At 49.0% G+C, this 16,805-nt stretch overlaps 1 protein-coding gene across 1 annotated transcript in view; it reads left to right on the plus strand.

Moving 5' to 3' along the window:
* Window positions 1-921: 921 nt before the first annotated feature.
* The window catches only part of GRK7 (G protein-coupled receptor kinase 7), a 30,975-nt gene continuing 15,091 nt past the window's right edge, over window positions 922-16,805 (plus strand). The window contains exons 1-2 of the mRNA XM_049785981.1: window positions 922-1,566; window positions 3,946-4,383. Coding sequence (XP_049641938.1) covers window positions 922-1,566; window positions 3,946-4,383 — 1,083 coding nt within the window. The remainder of the gene's footprint in view (window positions 1,567-3,945; window positions 4,384-16,805) is intronic.

A 16,805-nucleotide genomic window follows, 5' to 3' on the forward strand; every position in this document is an offset into this window, starting at 1 on the left:
ACTGTGTATGTCATAAAACAATTATATAAAAATAAAAACTAGGGGCTGGAGCGATAGCACAGAGGGTAGGGCATTTGCCTTGCATATGGCCAATCCAGGTTTGAAATCTGGCATCCCATAAGGTTCCCCGAGCCTGCCAGGAATGATTTCTATGTGCAGAAGCAGGAGTAACCCCTGTGTGCCGTTGGGTGTGGCCCAAAAAACAAAAGGCAAACAAACAAAACAAAAAAACAACTAACCAATCAACCAATCAAAAACCTGAAAAGGCTTCATTTCTGAGGACCCAGCAATAGCACAGCAGTAGGGCACTTGCCTTGGACGTGATAGACCAGGGTTTGATCCCTGGCACCCCATATGGTACCTCAATTTACACCAGGTGTGATCTCTAAGCACAGAGCCAGGAGTTAGTCCTGAGCACTGCCAGGGATGGTCCCAAACAAACTCCCTTCTTCAGACAGCAGTTTTTTTGGTTTTTGTTTTGTTTTTTGGGTCATACCCAGAAGCACTCAGGGATTACTCCTGGCTCTATGCTCAGAAATCGCTCCTGGCAGGCTCAGAGGACCATATGGGATGCCGGGATTCGAACCACTGACCTTCTGCATGCAGGGCAAACACCTTACCTCCATGCTATCTCTCTGGCCCCCAGACAGCAGTTTTGAAGGCTGCTGTGAACTGGGGTTTACAGGTGTTTGTGGGGAGTTATGCAGATGACCCTGGAGAATTAGTGGGCCCTGCCTCCTGGAGAGTGGGGAGACTGCCTCCTGGGGAGGGGGTGGCCAGGAGCTAAGAGGCTGGGCCCTCACCAGCCTGGCTGTACATAGGCAGCAAAGCTTCTTACAGGAGCAAACAGCACCAGCGCCTTGCTGCCTGTCTCAGGGGCGCAGACAGGGAAAGTGGCCGGTGCATTGTCTTTTCTCAGCCATGGTGGACATGGGGGGCCTGGACAACCTCATCGCCAACACAGCCTACCTGCAGGCACGCAAGAGCTCCGAGGCCGACAGTCGGGAGCTGCAGCGGAGGCGCCGGAGCTTGGTGCTACCCACGTTGCAGAGCTGTGAGCCGCTGCGTCAGGCCCTGTCCCAAGACTTCCACAGCCTGTGTGAGCAGCAGCCCATCGGCCGCCGCCTCTTTGCTGCCTTCCTGGCCACCGTGCCCGCCTATGCACAGACGGCTGCCTTCCTAGAGGAGGTGCGGGCCTGGGAGCTGGCCGAGGAGGGCCCGGTTCGGGCACGCATGCTGCAGACGTTGCTGGCCTCCTGCGTGGCCACTTGCAAGGACACCTGCCCGGCCACCTGCAAGGCCACCTGCACTGCTGCCCCGCAGCCCTTCCTCAGCCCAGCTCTGGCCACCCAATGCAGAGCCCCAAACACCGAACAGGAACAGAGGGTCCTGGTGGCACAGGCCAAGGAGGAGGCCATGGCTTTCTTGCAAGACCAGCCGTTCCAGGATTTCTTGGGCAGCCTCTTCTATGACAGGTTTCTGCAGTGGAAGGCCTTTGAGAGACAACCCGTGTCCGATAAGTACTTCACTGAGTTCCGGGTGCTGGGCAAAGGCGGATTTGGGGAGGTAAGTGGGACCAGCCAGGCCCAAGGGGGACACGGCAAAATAAAAGCCGTTTTTGTGTTAGGCCCTTTTTCCCCTTCTTCGATCCCAAGTGAGCTTGTTTAGGACTCATTTGAGTGCCAGATGGGGGAGGATTCCAGGCTCAGCATGGGAACAAACGGAATGGGGAAGGACAAGCGCAAAGAACAGCAGTACCAGGGAAACTTTGGGGTGTGGAGGGCACTGCCTCAGCAACACAACTGAGGTGGGCATTTGAGGGTTCTCCCCTTCATAGTGGTTCGGGAGGTAACCTGAGAGTCCTAGTGGGTAACTAGAGTGAGGTAACACTCATTTAGGACTCACCTACTGCCATGTCAGTTCTTTGTGGGATCCAACAAGTGTTTGGAGGGTAGGAGAGATCTTTCCGAGGGCCGAACGCCTGCTTTTGCATCTGAGCTTTCATCAAGGCACCCCCCCAGCCACCCCCCAGCACAGAAGCTGGAGCAGCTCTCCCTGCAACACCACTAAGTGTGGCCCCAAAACCAAGCAAATGAAACATTTCACAAAATTCACTGCAGTATCCACTAACCATTTTCAGGTGTTCAAATCTCACTGGTTATTTTCCCCATTTTAGTGACTGTCTCACACACACACACACACACACACACACACACACACACACACACTGTCTTTTTCTAGAAATCCAGTATCTACTTCTGATGGCTGGATCTTCCTTATTCAGGTGTTCCATAAAAATGGAATCACATGGAGGGCTTGATCGATAGTATAGCAGGGAGGATGCTTGCCTTACATGCAACAATCTGGATTCAATTCCTGGCGCCTGATATGGGCTTCTTAGCCTCATCAGGAGTGATTCCTGAGTACAGAGCCAGGAATAACCTCTGTGCAGCACCGGATGTACCCCCCCCAAATAAACCCAAAGGAATCACAAGGTGGAACAGATAGTATTGCAGATAAGGTAGTGACTTCCCTTGCACATGACTGATCTGCTCCCTGGCACCACCTGCTAGGAATGATCCTTGAACACAGAACCAGGAATAAGTCCTAAGCATGTCAGGTGTGGCACAAAAGACAAACATAAAAAGGAAGCATACTTGAGCCCCACACATACATGACCTTGTAAGTATTGCTGCATTAGCCCTGCTTTTAGACTTTGGGGTGAATGATGCCCCACCCCCCAGGGACTTAGAGCCTTCCTCTCCTATTCAAGGGCTGCTCTGTCTGTGGCAGAGCCCTTGGTTCTATCCTTTTATGCCTGTTGTAAGCAGTGCTGTTGGAATCCTTCCTGCAGGCAACTGCATGTCAGCACAAGTTTTCATTTCTCTTGGGATATTCCCGGCAGTGGAGGGAACATTTCCTGTCATCACCAGCAACGCATGGATTTCTACATCACAGGTGGGAGACAGAGGTCAAAGGTCAAAGGGCATGAGGGAGGCCTGGGGTCTAGCCCAAGTGCCTCATGGTCATCCTCTGCCCTAGTACCACCTAGATTCTAGGTTCTAGAACAATGATTAAGCACCAAACTAGAAACAGCCCCTGATCACTAACAATATGTGGCCCCCAAAGAAGGAACAAAACCAGTGCAAGAGAGATAGTACAGTGGGTACTCTTTGCCCTGAAAGAGTCAAGCCAGGTTCTATCCCTGGCAACACATAGGATCTCTCAAACTCTGCCACCACTACATGTGCCCACCCACCCCCAAAGAAAGCAACCGAATTCTCTTCCTCCTTATATTTTCCTTCAGTCAAGCAAAATAGCTTTTAGTGAAAGAAAGTTAGAGAGGGGGCCAGAGAGATAGCACAGTGGTAAGGTGTTTACCTTGCACGCAGGATGGATTGCACATAGACCCAGGATGAACTCAGGTTCGATTCCCGAGCATCCCACATGGTCCCCCAAGCCTGCCAGGAGCGATTTCTGAGTGCAGAGCCATGAGTAACTCCTGAGTGCTGCTGGGTGTGGCCCAAAAACCAAAAATACAAACAAAGAAAACCACCAAAAAAACCCAAAAACAAACAAAAAATAAATCTAGAGAAATGTGAGGGAAGAGAAGGAGAAATATTAGTTCAAGAGAGAAGGGTGGGGGGGGGATGCAAAGCAGAAATACATCAGGTATGTATGATGCTTGCCTTGCATGTGCCTAACCCAGGTTTCATCCCTGGTATTCCATTTGGTCTCCTGAGCCTGCCAGGAGTAATTCCTTAGTGTAAAGCCAGGAGTAAACCCTGAATACCACCGGGGATGGCCCAAAAAACAAAAGCGAGTGAGGGGGCAAGAGAGAGTGATCTTGGCCTTTCCATGGGAAAGAGGGAAAGGCCTTTCCACCAGCCCTCTTCCTTCTTTGGCTCTTCCTCTTCAGCATCCCCCTCGCTTTTGTCCACCCAGGTCTGCGCCGTGCAGGTGAGGAACACCGGGAAGATGTACGCCTGCAAGAAGCTGGACAAGAAGCGGTTGAAGAAGAAGAATGGGGAGAAGATGGCGCTGTTGGAAAAGGAGATCATGGAGCGTGTCCACAGCCCCTTCATTGTCTCCCTGGCCTACGCCTTTGAGAGCAAGTCGCATCTCTGCCTGGTCATGAGCCTGATGAACGGGGGAGACCTCAAGTTCCATATCTACCATGTGGGCACACGCGGCCTGGCCATGAGCCGCGTGGTTTTCTACTCGGCCCAGATGGCCTGCGCCCTGTTACACCTGCATGGGCTCCAGATCCTCTACAGGGACATGAAACCAGAGAACGTTCTGCTGGATGATGCGGGCAACTGCAGACTGTCTGACCTGGGGCTGGCCGTGCAGGTCCCGGAGGGCAAATCCGTCACACAGAGGGTGAGTGAGGTGTGGAGCTAGAAAGGAAGGGCACAGAGAGGCGTGTGGCTGCCCTCCTCCCTGCAAAGAGCATCTTCTGCAGTGATTTCTCTAATGTCCTTTTTTTAACTCCAAAGCCCTTAAGTTGTGGGTTTGTCTTCAGCAGTAAGAGGATTACAGTAAATAAGTCCGACAGATTCCCCAGAGACCTCTCTGCTCTTAAGAACCTTCTTTGGGGGACCGGAGAGCTAGCATGGAGATGGGGTGTTTGCCTTGCATGCAGAAGGATGGTGGTTCAGATCCCGGCATCCCAAATGGTCCCCTGAGCCTGCCTAGAGCGATTTCTGAGCTTAGAGCTAGGAGTAACCCCTGAGCGCTGCAGGGTGTGACCCAAAACCAAAACCAAAACAACAACCACAAAAAGAACCTTCTTTGGGGGGTTGGTAAATGGGCCTGGGTGAATCTTGAGTTCCAGCCTAGGGCTGTCTCATCCAGAGCCCCTCCCTCCCAATTCCAGAAAGAAAGCTTGAGGGGGAACCTTGGCACTTGTCTCAGAGAAGATTCTCCGCTGTGGTGGGCAGAGTGGGAGGTTTTTGCTCTGAGTCAAGGGAACATTTCAAGTGAAAATGTGGAAAAGAAGACAAGGCAGCAGATTCATGTTTGGGTTTGGAATTTGGCATGATTTGTTGAGAATTCTTTGACTTTCATATTCAGTGTTTACTTATTCTTGTGTTAAGGGAACAGCAAGATCTCTGAATTGTGTTGCTGAGTTTGAGGGTATAAAGCCCTTCGTCGGGGACTTAGACAGTCGCCTGTAAGATTTTTGTTTTTCAGAAGTAAAAGAGATAGTACAGCAGCAAAGGCACTTGTGGTTGTAAGCAGCTAACCCAGGTTTGATCACCAGCACCCCACATAGTCCTCTGTGCCCTGCTAGAAGTGATCCCTGAATGCATAGTCAGGAGTTGGCCCTGAGCACCATGACATTTGGCCCACAAACCACAAATCAAAAAGGTTTTATTTCCCATTTCTTTTTTTATCTTTTTTTTTTCTTTTTTTTTTTTTTATTTAAACACCTTGATTACATACATGATTGTGTTTGGGTTTCAGTCATAAAAGGAACACCACCCATCACCAGTGCAACATTCCCATCACCCAAGTCCCAAATCTCCCTCCTCCCCCCCCAACCCCCGCCTGTACCCTAAACAGGCTCTACATTTCCCTCATACATTCTCAATATTAGGACAGTTCAAAATGTAGTTATTTCTCTAACTAAACTCATCACTCTTTGTGGTGAGCTTCCTGAGGTGAGCTGGAACTTCCAGCTCTTTTCTCTTTTGTGTCTGAAAATTATTATTACAAGGGTGTCTTTCATTTTTCTTAAAACCCATAGATGAGTGAGACCATTCTGCGTTTTTCTCTCTCTCTCTGACTTATTTCACTCAGCATAATAGATTCCATGTACATCCATGTATAGGAAAATTTCATGACTTCATCTCTCCTGACAGCTGCATAATATTCCATTGTGTATATGTACCACAGTTTCTTTAGCCATTCGTCTGTTGAAGGGCATCTTGGTTGTTTCCAGAGTCTTGCTATGGTAAATAGAGCTGCAATGAATATAGGTGTAAGGAAGGGGTTTTTGTATTGTATTTTTGTGTTCCTAGGGTATATTCCTAGGAGTGGTATAGCTGGATCGTATGGGAGCTCGATTTCCAGTTTTTGGAGGAATCTCCATATCGCTTTCCATAAAGGTTGAACTAGACAGCATTCCCACCAGCAGTGGATAAGAGTTCCTTTCTCTCCACATCCCCGCCAACACTGTTTATTCTCATTCTTTGTGATGTGTGCCATTCTCTGGGGTGTGAGGTGGTATCTCATCGTTGTTTTGATTTGCATCTCCCTGATGATTAGTGATGTGGAACATTTTTTCATGTGTCTTTTGGCCATGCGTATTTCTTCTTTGTCAAAGTGTCTGTTCATTTCTTCTCCCCATTTTTTGATGGGGTTAGATGTTTTGGGTCACACCCGGCAGTGCTCAGGGGTTACTCCTGGCTCTATGCTCAGAAATCGCTCCTGGCAGGCACGGGGGACCATATGGGACGCCGGGATTTGAACCACGGACCTTCTGCATGAAAGGCAAACACCTTACCTCCATGCTATCTCTCCGGCCCCTATTTCCCATTTCTTACAAACTGGAGAGATGGAGGGATTTCGGCTCTTATCTGACATAGGCTGACTGATCATATTTTCAGGACAGCACATATACATATGGTCCCCTGAGCACCATCAGGGGTCACTCCAGAGCACAGAGCTAGGAATAGCCCCTGAGCACCACTGGGTGCTCCCTCCCCTTAAAAACATTCAAACCCAAGAAAAACTGTTTTCACATATTTATTACTGAGACCTAGAAGAGGTGCAAAAGTGTATACACAAAGGCCAGGAAGGTAGGCCAAAAGATGGGAATACAGGTTTGCCAGGCGGTAGCCAAGTTTCAAAGTCATTTCTGCATTACACATGTCCCAAAACAGGAAGGAAGGAAGGAAGGAAGGAAGGAAGGAAGGAAGGAAGGAAGGAAGGAAGGAAGGAAGGAAGGAAGGAAGGAAGGAAGGAAGGAAGGAAGGGTAGAGGAAGGAAGGAGTAGAGAAAGGAGTGGAGGAAGGAGTGAAGGAAGGAAGGAAAGCCAAGCCTCAAAGTCATTTCTGCTTTCACATGTCCCAAAACAGGAAGGAAGGAAGGAAGGAAGGAAGGAAGGAAGGAAGGAAGGAAGGAAGGAAGGAAGGAAGGAAGAAAGAAAGGAAAGTAGGAAGGAAGGAAGGAAAGAGGAAGGAAGAAAGGAAGGAAGGTAGGAAGGAAGGAAGGAATGGAGGGAGAGAGAAAGGAAGGAAGGAAAGCCAAGCCTCAAAGTCATTTCCACATTACACATGCGCCAACAGTAGTGATGTTTTCAGCTTCCCAAGTCAGTTATGGCAGCAAAAATGTGTGTGTATCTCACGTGAGTTTCATAGACCTCATTTGGTTCTTCTCTAGTATCTCTGCCTAGGAATGCACATTTGTACAGAATCAAGCATTAAACCCAGGTCCCACATACATGCTTTACCAACCCCTGGCCCTGAGATCAAACATGATTTTGTTACCAGTTTGCATCTGAATCCAATGGACTAAGTTATGCTCTGACAAGTAGACGGGGCACATCTGGCAATGCTCAGGATTTACTTCTGGCTCTGTGCCCTGTCATTCCCTTGACTGGTTAATGGAAAGTCGAGGATCAAACTAGGGTCAGCTATGTGCAAGGCAAGTGCCCCACTGTATTATCACTTTAGCCCCTATGGTATACCCCCCATGGTATAATTTTTTTTCGGGGATCACACCCGGAGGCGCTCAGGGGTTACTCTTGGCTCTACACTCAGAAATCGCTCCTGGCAGGCTCAGGGGACCGTATGGGATGCCGGGATTTGAGCCAATGCCCTTCTGCCTACAAGGCAAGCACCCTACCTCCATGTTATCTCTCTGTTCCTCCCCCCCTTGGTATAATTTTTATCTAGAATAAAACATCTTTCTTTGGGGGGTCACACCCGGCAGTGCTCAGGGGTTACTCCTGGTTCTATGCTCAGAAATCGCTCCTGGCATCCTTGGGAACCATATGGGATGCTGGGATTCGATCACTGTCCTTCTGCATGTAAGGCAAACACCTACCTCCATGCTATCTCTCCGGCCCCAGAATAAAACATCTTTCATAATTGGAGTCAAGGGGCCAGAGCAGAGCCAGGAATTAGCCCTGAAAAAGGCTGGGCGTGGCCTCAAAACAAAATAAAAATATAAGAAGGAGGGCAGAAGCAATGTACAATGGGGAGGTCCTTTGCCTTGCATGCAGCTGACTGGGGTTCAATCTTTCGTACCGGATAAGATTTCCTGAGCCTATTAGGAGTATTTCCTGAATGCAGAATCAGAAGTAAGCCCTGGGGACTATCAGGTGTACCCATAAACCCAAAACAAATCAAACCTGGCCAAACCAGGTTCAATTCCTGGTATCCCTTATGGTCCTCCAAGCCCTACCAGGAGTGATACCTGAGCTCAGGTATAAGCCTGAGGACTGCCAGGTATGGTTCCCCCACCCCCTCATCACCACCATTTTTCAACACTAACTGAAATCAATTCTCACAGATTGAGGCTTTATTAAATAAGTTCATATAATTTTCTAAATCCAGGCCAGAGCCATAGCACAAGAGGCTGAGACACTCCTTACATGATGCCGGCTTTAGATGTAGGATTCCTGGGTTTAATCCACAGCACTACATATCCTCTAAGTCCCTGCATATGTCCGCAAGTGGTCTCAAATCCCAAACTAAAATAAAATAAAACTGCTGTTACTGTTGATATTTTTACATGCTCCCATGGATTATAAATTCTCCTAATGGCATCCTGGATGGTGAATTCTTTCCAGAAGGTTTTCAGTGTGTTTGGCCCCATTCCATAAGAGGAAGCACTATTTACAGCAGCTGTGCCTTATAAAATAGCACTTCCTAAATAATAAGACTTAAAAATTGAGGGACTGGAGTGATGGTTCAGTGGGCAGGGTTTGATCTCTAGTACCACATATGGTCCCCTGAGGACTGCCTGGAGTAACTCCTACCTCTAGTAAGTACTACCAGGTTGCCTCCCACCTACCCCCAAAAGATTTAAAAGTTAAAATTGCTCCTTTTATTTTATTTTTTTAGTGATGCCGGGGGTTGAACCCAGAACCATACACAGGCAAGGCGAGTGTTCTCCTGCTGAGCTATAACCCTACAATCCTAACTACGGAAATGTTTCTTGGTTTTGATGTTTGGGCTATGCCTGGCAGTGCTCAGGGTCACTGCACATGTGTCTGGGGCTCCTACATACAAACATGCTTACTAAACTAGCTGACATCCCTTTATTATTGTTTTTGGGATTATACCTAGTGATGCTCAGGGGTACCATATAGGTGTTAGGGATTGCACATGGGTCCAATATGTGCAAAGCAAGTGTCCTATCCACTGTGCTATCACTCCAACACCTTGGTTGTTTTTGGTTTTGGTTTTTGGGTCACACCCAGTGATGCTCAGGGGTTCCTCCTGGCTTTGTGCTCAGACATTGCTCCTGGCTTGTAGGACCTATGGGACTTTAGGGGATTGAATGTGGTTCGTCCTAGGTCAGCCATGTGCAAGGCAAACGCCCTACCGCTGTGCCACTGCTCTGGCGCCATCTTAGTTAATTTTGAATTGGGGATTTAATGCTACTCTCCCACAGGCTCCAACTTCTGACTGCAGTTCTCCAGCACAGACTGCATGAGTGAGGCCCCAGTTGGATCTACTGCCCTTCTCATCCCAAACTGTTAGGATGCCTCTCCCCAAATAAAAAACACTAAATGGGGCCAGAGCAAATTCACCCCGGTTTCTATCCTCAGCATACTATGGGGTCCCCTAAACACCACCAGGATTAATTCCTGAATACCATTAGTAACCCCTGACACTGACAAAAGAAAAAAAAAAGGGGGGGAAGGACTTAACCAAGGGGACTCTGTATTTTTGACGGGAGGCTGGATGGAGGCTCTGAGCCACACCCAACAAGTTTAGGGGCTGTTTGTGATCTCAGGTACCCTCATCTGTGCTGGGGATTCAAATTAGGCTCGTGCAACAGAAGTGCTCTCCGTTTGGTCTGGTGTCTCAGGCTGCAGTACCAACTTGTTCAATAGCCCCAGTAAGACTCAGAGCATGTCCAGTCCTGTGTGGTCATATGAGCCAAGGACTCTACCGGGATACCAGGCTGGCTGCTTGCTGGCTGCAAACAGGGAGGTTTGGAATCAGCCTGTCTCTCTCCTACCCCTAGCCCCCCATAAGATGCTGAAGATGCCAGGAGCCTGGGAAATATTGACACCTTTTTGGATGGGAGTGAGGAAGGGTGGATGGAAATGCGAGTGTCTTCGAGGGTGCTCTCTAGAAATAACTGCCACTTGGTTCTATGGTTTTGTTTTTGTTTTTCTGGTTTTTGGGCCACACCCAGTGATGCTCAGGGGTTACTCCTGGCTATGGCTCAGAAATTGCTCCTGGCTTGGGGGACCATATGGGATGCCGGGGGATCGAACCATGGTCTGCCCTAGGCTAGCTCAGGCAACGTAGATGCCATTACAGCTTGTGCCACTGCTCTGGCCCCCACTTGGTTCTATGGGAAAGGCACAGGTTTCAGCCTCGTTCTCTGAAGGGCATCAGGTGCTCACAAGATTCCAGGCGCAGCTAGTGGAAGAGTTAAGGGCACAGCTGAACTACAGGTGAGTGTCTCCTCACAGCTATGTGGATCCTCACACATACTCTCATTTGTATGTTTGGGGCCATAGCCAGCAGTACTCAGAGTTTACTCCTGGCTCTGCACTCAGGGTTCACTCCTGGGAGTGCTCAGAGGACCATATGGGAGGCAGGGATAGAACTTGGGTCAACCTGGGCAAGCACCCTCCCTGCTACACTGTGGCCCCACAGTTGCTTTGATTTGTTTTTGGCTTTTTTGCATCCTTCCTCCTCAGTGTTCAGGGGACCATGTCATGCTGGGCATCAAACCCTGGTCTCTGGCATACGAAGTATATGCTCCAGCCTTGTGACCCTCTCCCTGGCCCTTGTGAGTTTATTTGTGGAGGGACTGTGGACATACTTGGATGGACTGCCTAGCACCTGCTAGTCTCTTACTGCTCAGCTTTCCGCTGGATGATGTCTCTGAAACTTGTGGCGTTCTTTCTGGACTAGCTCCCCTGCCTCAGACTACCAGAGGCAAGTTCATAAGCTGGAGAGATTATTACATAGCAAGTCTCATACCTTCATCTTCACTCCAGGCCCTCAAAATGAAGAGTTGTGAGGCTCAGGGACCAGAGAGCTGGCTTAACGGGCCAAAACACAGGCTAGGCTGAGCATGCCCAAGATTTAGGGTACCATCTCTGGCAACTCAGGGGGCCTTGAACATCGCTGGAAATGACAACCGAGAACTGAGCCAGTCACAGGGTATGGTCCTGCTCATAGAGAGCTCAGAGAGGCTGTCCCTGCAAGAAGGTGACCAGCAGAGGATCAGTAGGACTGGACTAGGAAGGGCTGGACAGCCAGAGCAGCAAGGAGGGACCCAGCATGGTCTTGGCCAGGGCGTCAGGGAGAGCAGAAGCCCATTCTGGTGAAGGGGTGCTGCCCACCCAGGAAGTGGCTGGCAGAAAGCAAGGAAGGGGCAGAACTGAGCCAAGCTGGCCGCCTAGGGTGCAGCACCTGGGGCAGGTTCTCTGTAGCTCAGTCCCCTGGGGTCCCGGCCCACATTCCTTGGAAGCCACCACTTAAAGGCACAGAGCAGCAGCTGGGAAGGAGAACAAAGCGCCAAGCCCCCTGCGGGGGGAGCAGGGGGGAGCCCCTGGAAACCGCAGATAGCGCCAAGCTCAGCTTGTTGTTTCTCTGCTGGCTGCTCGACAGTTCTTCTGCCACGGCAAACAAAAGATGGACATTCTGATGCCTGCACTGTTTGGATTGTGCTGTCGAGGGGAGGGCTGGGCAGAGCCAGAGGAGCAAGGGGGGGGGGGAGGCGAGTTCTGCATGGCCACAGAGACACAGAGTCTGTACCTCGAACCTCAAACCCCCCCATTCCCCAAGCTCTGCATTCAAGTCTGGCTGCACCGGACCAGGACACTTGGGAAGCACTTTAGATAATGGAATTTCATGCAGCCTAGACTTTGGAACACGAGATCTCTGTGTCTTTCTGTCTCTCTGTCACTGCCTCTTTCTCTCCTCATCTCCATCTTGAGCTATATAGGGACATTCAGCTTAGGTTTTATTCCTCAGCTCCCATAGGCCCTGGGGTGGGGATTGGGGTGAGGCCACCCAGGTAGGCCTCATGCAGCAACAAGGCAACAAACAGGACGTCTGTCTACCCAGACTCCCAGTCTCCACTCCTATCCACCTAAGGGATTCTTTTGCAAACAGGCATCACAGAATCCATCCATGAATGCTGTGTGCGTGTGCGAGCCAGGTGGCCTCCCGCCTTACTGCCCAGGGGAGGGGATGTGGTGGATGGTCACACCACTCTGAAGTCTGTGGCTTGGTGTCCCTCATTGTGCTGGCAATACTGAACTTAGCCCCAGGGATTGGTTTTGAGGACTGGCCAAAGGTGGTCAAAGAAAAAGAAGGGGCTGGAAGCATAATACCAGGGAGAAGGCACTTCAATCTGTTTGATCCTAGCACCCCATGTGCCGCCCCCTCCCCCCCAAGCCCCATCAGGAGTGATCCCTGAAAGCAGAGCCAGGAATAAGCCCTGAGGCCAGAGAGATAGCACAGCCTTAGGGCATTTGCCTGGCAAGCAGCTGATTCAAAATTGACGGAGGTTCGAATCCCCATATGGTCCCCCGAGTCTGCCTTTGATTTGTTTTTGGAGCAATTTCTGAGCACAGAGCAGGAGTAACCCCTGAGTGCTGCCGAGTTTAACCAAAAACCAAAACAAACAAACAAAAAAATAAAACAAGAATAAGCCCTGAGCATCACTGGGTATGGCCCTCCAAAACAAACAAACAAACAAACAAACAAAAAAACAAGAGCTTGCCAGAGTGGAAAAAAAACAAAAATGAAGAAAAACTAATGACAGGGAGGACACACAAAATGTTACTCCAGGAACTGTGCTCTGAAGTTGACAACACTCAGGTTGCATCCAGGGGGGGGGGTCTTCCCTTGGTTACCAGGGGGTTAGTGATCTGATACCTAAGACTGTGGACACCTCTTAGTGATGGCCCAGGATGCAGGGGGATGGGTGGTGCAGAGCAAAACCCAGAGGTCAGCAGGGTTGGCTCCACACCGCGTGGGCGGATGTTTCCTTTTCCATGGAGGCCTCACACCTCCAAGGCCTTTGGCACCACGGACAGGCAGCACAGTTTTTCAGATGGAGATTGGAAGCTAGGATGGAGTTCAGGACTCTGAGTCCAAGGAGGAAAATCCCAACCCTGGCAGATTCTCAAGTGCTGGCAATGAGCAGAAAGCAGCCCAGGTCAAGAACCCAGGTTCCACCTTCCTTTCTTTCCTGATAATGAGGCCATGGGGGACTCAGGGCACTCAGGGGCATGGTCTAGGGTCAAACCTCACTTCCTGCCTCCCCTGGCATGGAGATACCAACTGGACCTCCAACAGAGATCTCCACAGAGAAAGACTTTCATACAGAGTAGAGGGCACGGCCAAGGGCTCTCAGTTTACAATCAGCTGACCCTGCATGGCGCCACATATGGTCCCCTGAACACTGCCAGGAGTTATTCCTGAGTATACTCCTGAGCATAGAGCCTTTGAGTACTACAGTGTAGTTCAAAACAAAAAAAGTTTTAAAAATATATTGTTTTTTTTTTTGGGGGGGGGGCGCGGAGAGATAGCACAGCAGTAATGTGTTTGCCTTGCATGCAGCCAACACAGGACGGATGGACCCTGGTTCAAATCCTGGCATCCCATATGCGCGCGCGCCCCCCCCCCTCCCGGGCCTGCCAGGATCAATATCTGAATGCAGAGCCAGAACTAACACCTGATTACTGCCAGGTGTAAACCCCCCCAATATATATATACATAATTATATGTATAATATAATAAAATATGTAAGATTATATTATTATATAGTTTTGGGGGCTGGAGCAATAGCACAGCAGTAAAGCATTTGCCTTGCATGCGGCCAACCCAGGACAGACCCAGGTTCAATGTGATTTCTGAGTGCAGAGCCAAGAGTAACCCTTGAGCGCCTCCAGGTGTGGTCCCAAAACAACAGCAACAACAACAAAATATATTCAGTTTTTTGGGGAGCCACGCTTGGTGGTGCTTACTCAGATTACTCCTGGCTCTGTGCTTCAAGATTATTCCTGGTGGGCTGGGGGAAACATGGGATGCTGGGGATCAAACCTGGACTAGCTGTGTACAAGGCAAATGCCTTCCCCGCTATACTGTCACTTCAGCTCCCTAAAAAATATGTTGAATGATTTAGCACCCCCCAATCTATCATCTTTAGGCAAACAACCCAAAAGTGTCCCCTTTTGCATCTGAGGTAACTATGCCCCTGTCATTACAACACGCCACCCACCCTGTAGTGCTCAAGGGTTATTCCTGGCTTTGCACTTAGGAATTACTCCCATCTGGCTTGGTGAACTATATGGGATGCTGAAGGTTGAACCCAGATCAGTTGCATGCAAGGTCAATGTCTTCCAAAAAAAAACAACAATGCAAATATTTGCAAGTGAGATAAAGTTTAGGATAACCTGTGGCAGTGGTTGGAATATTGCAAAGTTGAACATAATTTGGGTTGGAGAGAAAGTTCAATCGACTAGAAGGCCGTGTCTGATCTTTAACATCACATGATACTTAGAGCACTGCCAGGAGTGATCCCTGGGCACAGAATTCCAGAGCACTGGCAACTGGGGCCTAAAGACAAACAAAAGCAGCAATAGCAGAAAAAAGCAGAAAAACGTTGACCTTGTGATGATCATTGTTGAAGTCGAGTACACTAGACTCATTCTTCTATGTGCATGTCTGAAAGTTTTCATAATGAAACTCTTTTTATACTTATATTTATTTATTTATTTGGTTTTTGGGTCACTTTGTCTGTGTTCAGAAATGGCATCTGTCAGGGTGAAAGATCCTATGTGGTACCAGGGATCAAACCCAAACTGATTGGCTGCTTGCAAGGTAAGCCTTCTACTTGCTGTATCATCTCTCCAGACCCTCAAACAGTTTTTTTTTTTTGGGGGGGGGGAGGTTGGGTCACACCCAGCAGTGCTCAGGGATTACTCCTGGTTCTGTGCTCAGAAATTTGCCCCTGGCAGACACAAGGGACCATATGGGATGCCAGGATTTGAACTACCATCTGTCATGTGTTGGTTGTGTGCAAGGCAAACACCTTACTGCTGTGCTATCACTCCGGCCCCTCTCAAACAGTTTTAATGAGATTTTATTTAGACTCTTAATCATTTAATTGGGGCCAGAGAAATAGTACAGCAAGAAGGGTACTTGCCAGCATGTAGGGCATTTGCCTTGCATGTGGCCAATCTGGGTTTAGCCCCCAGCATCCCATATGCTCCCCTGAGCCTGCCAGGAGTGATTTCTGAGCACAGATCCAGGAGTAACCCATGATCATCTCCCGGTGTGGCCCAAAGTCCAAAGAATTAAAGAAGAAGGGTGTTTGCCTTGTACATGACTGACCTGGCTTTGATCCCTGACATCCCATATGATGTGTTCCCCCCCCACCCTCTATCTACCAGAGTACTCCCTGAGCACAGAGCCAGGAGTAGGCTCCATGTGCCACCAAACAAAAACTAAAATAAAATAAACACCATAGAACTGACCTATTTGCATGTTTACATAGATCTATAAACACATAGCAAGGGGCCGGAGAGATAGCATGGAGGTAAGGCGTTTGCCTTTCATGCAGGAGATCATCGGTTCGAATCCCGGCGTCCCATATGGTCCCCTGTGCCTGCCAGGAGCAATTTCTGAGCCTGGAGCCAGGAATAACCCCTGAGCACTGCCGGGTGTGACCCAAAAACCACAAAAAAAAAAAAAAAAAAAAAAACACATAGCAAATTATTTTGCTGTTTTCTACCCTGCCCCTACAAAGAAGCTTTGTCCCCTTAGCATCACTTCATTCCCAGCTCTAGGTAATCACTAAACTACTGTCTGTCTTTGTCGAACTGCTGGGGTTTATTTTGGGGTTTGGTTTCATTTATAGCTATGCCAGGGTTTCACATAGGCAAGGCAAGTGCTCCACTGCTGAGCTATGTCCCCAATCGATAGCCTATCACCTTGGACATCACATAAAAGTAGGATCGCACAGCATGTGTCTAGCTTCTTTCATTCAGTATGATGTCTCCAGAATCCATCCATGATGTCATTTGGGCACAGGCTTAAGATGCTTGCCTTGCATGTTGTTGACCATGATTCAATCCCTGGCAGTGCAACACCAGGTGTAGTCCTGAGTACCATGGGGTATGCATCTCCCTTTAGCCCAAGGAAAGAATTTATTTATAATGTAGCTTAATTCCTTGCTAGCAGAACACCATTCCATTGTACATCACTAGATTTTTACTACATTGACTATCCAGGTGGGTTCCTCTCTCTCCATCCATTCATCCATCCATCTTATTTCTGTTCTATTTCCGACTATTTTCCCTCCCCCCTCCAACTTCGCCTTGGACAGTCTGCAATTAAATTCATATCCTGAAGTCACTCTAGGTGCCATGAAGACTGACAGTCCTTTGCCTTCTGACTTCTATTCTGAGCTGCAGAGTTGAAGGAGACAGGAAGTTGGCTCCTCCTTCATTGACATACAGCACTTCTCAGCCTCATGCATAGCTCCTCTGTTCCTCCCACACCATCTTCCACAAATCTCATGTTGCAGAAATGCCACAAAAGAGAGATAGACTAGACTTGCCTTGCATGCAACTGAGCCCAGTT

This window comes from Suncus etruscus, chromosome 13, assembly GCF_024139225.1.
Source record: "Suncus etruscus isolate mSunEtr1 chromosome 13, mSunEtr1.pri.cur, whole genome shotgun sequence".
NCBI classification, from domain to species: Eukaryota; Metazoa; Chordata; class Mammalia; order Eulipotyphla; family Soricidae; genus Suncus; species Suncus etruscus.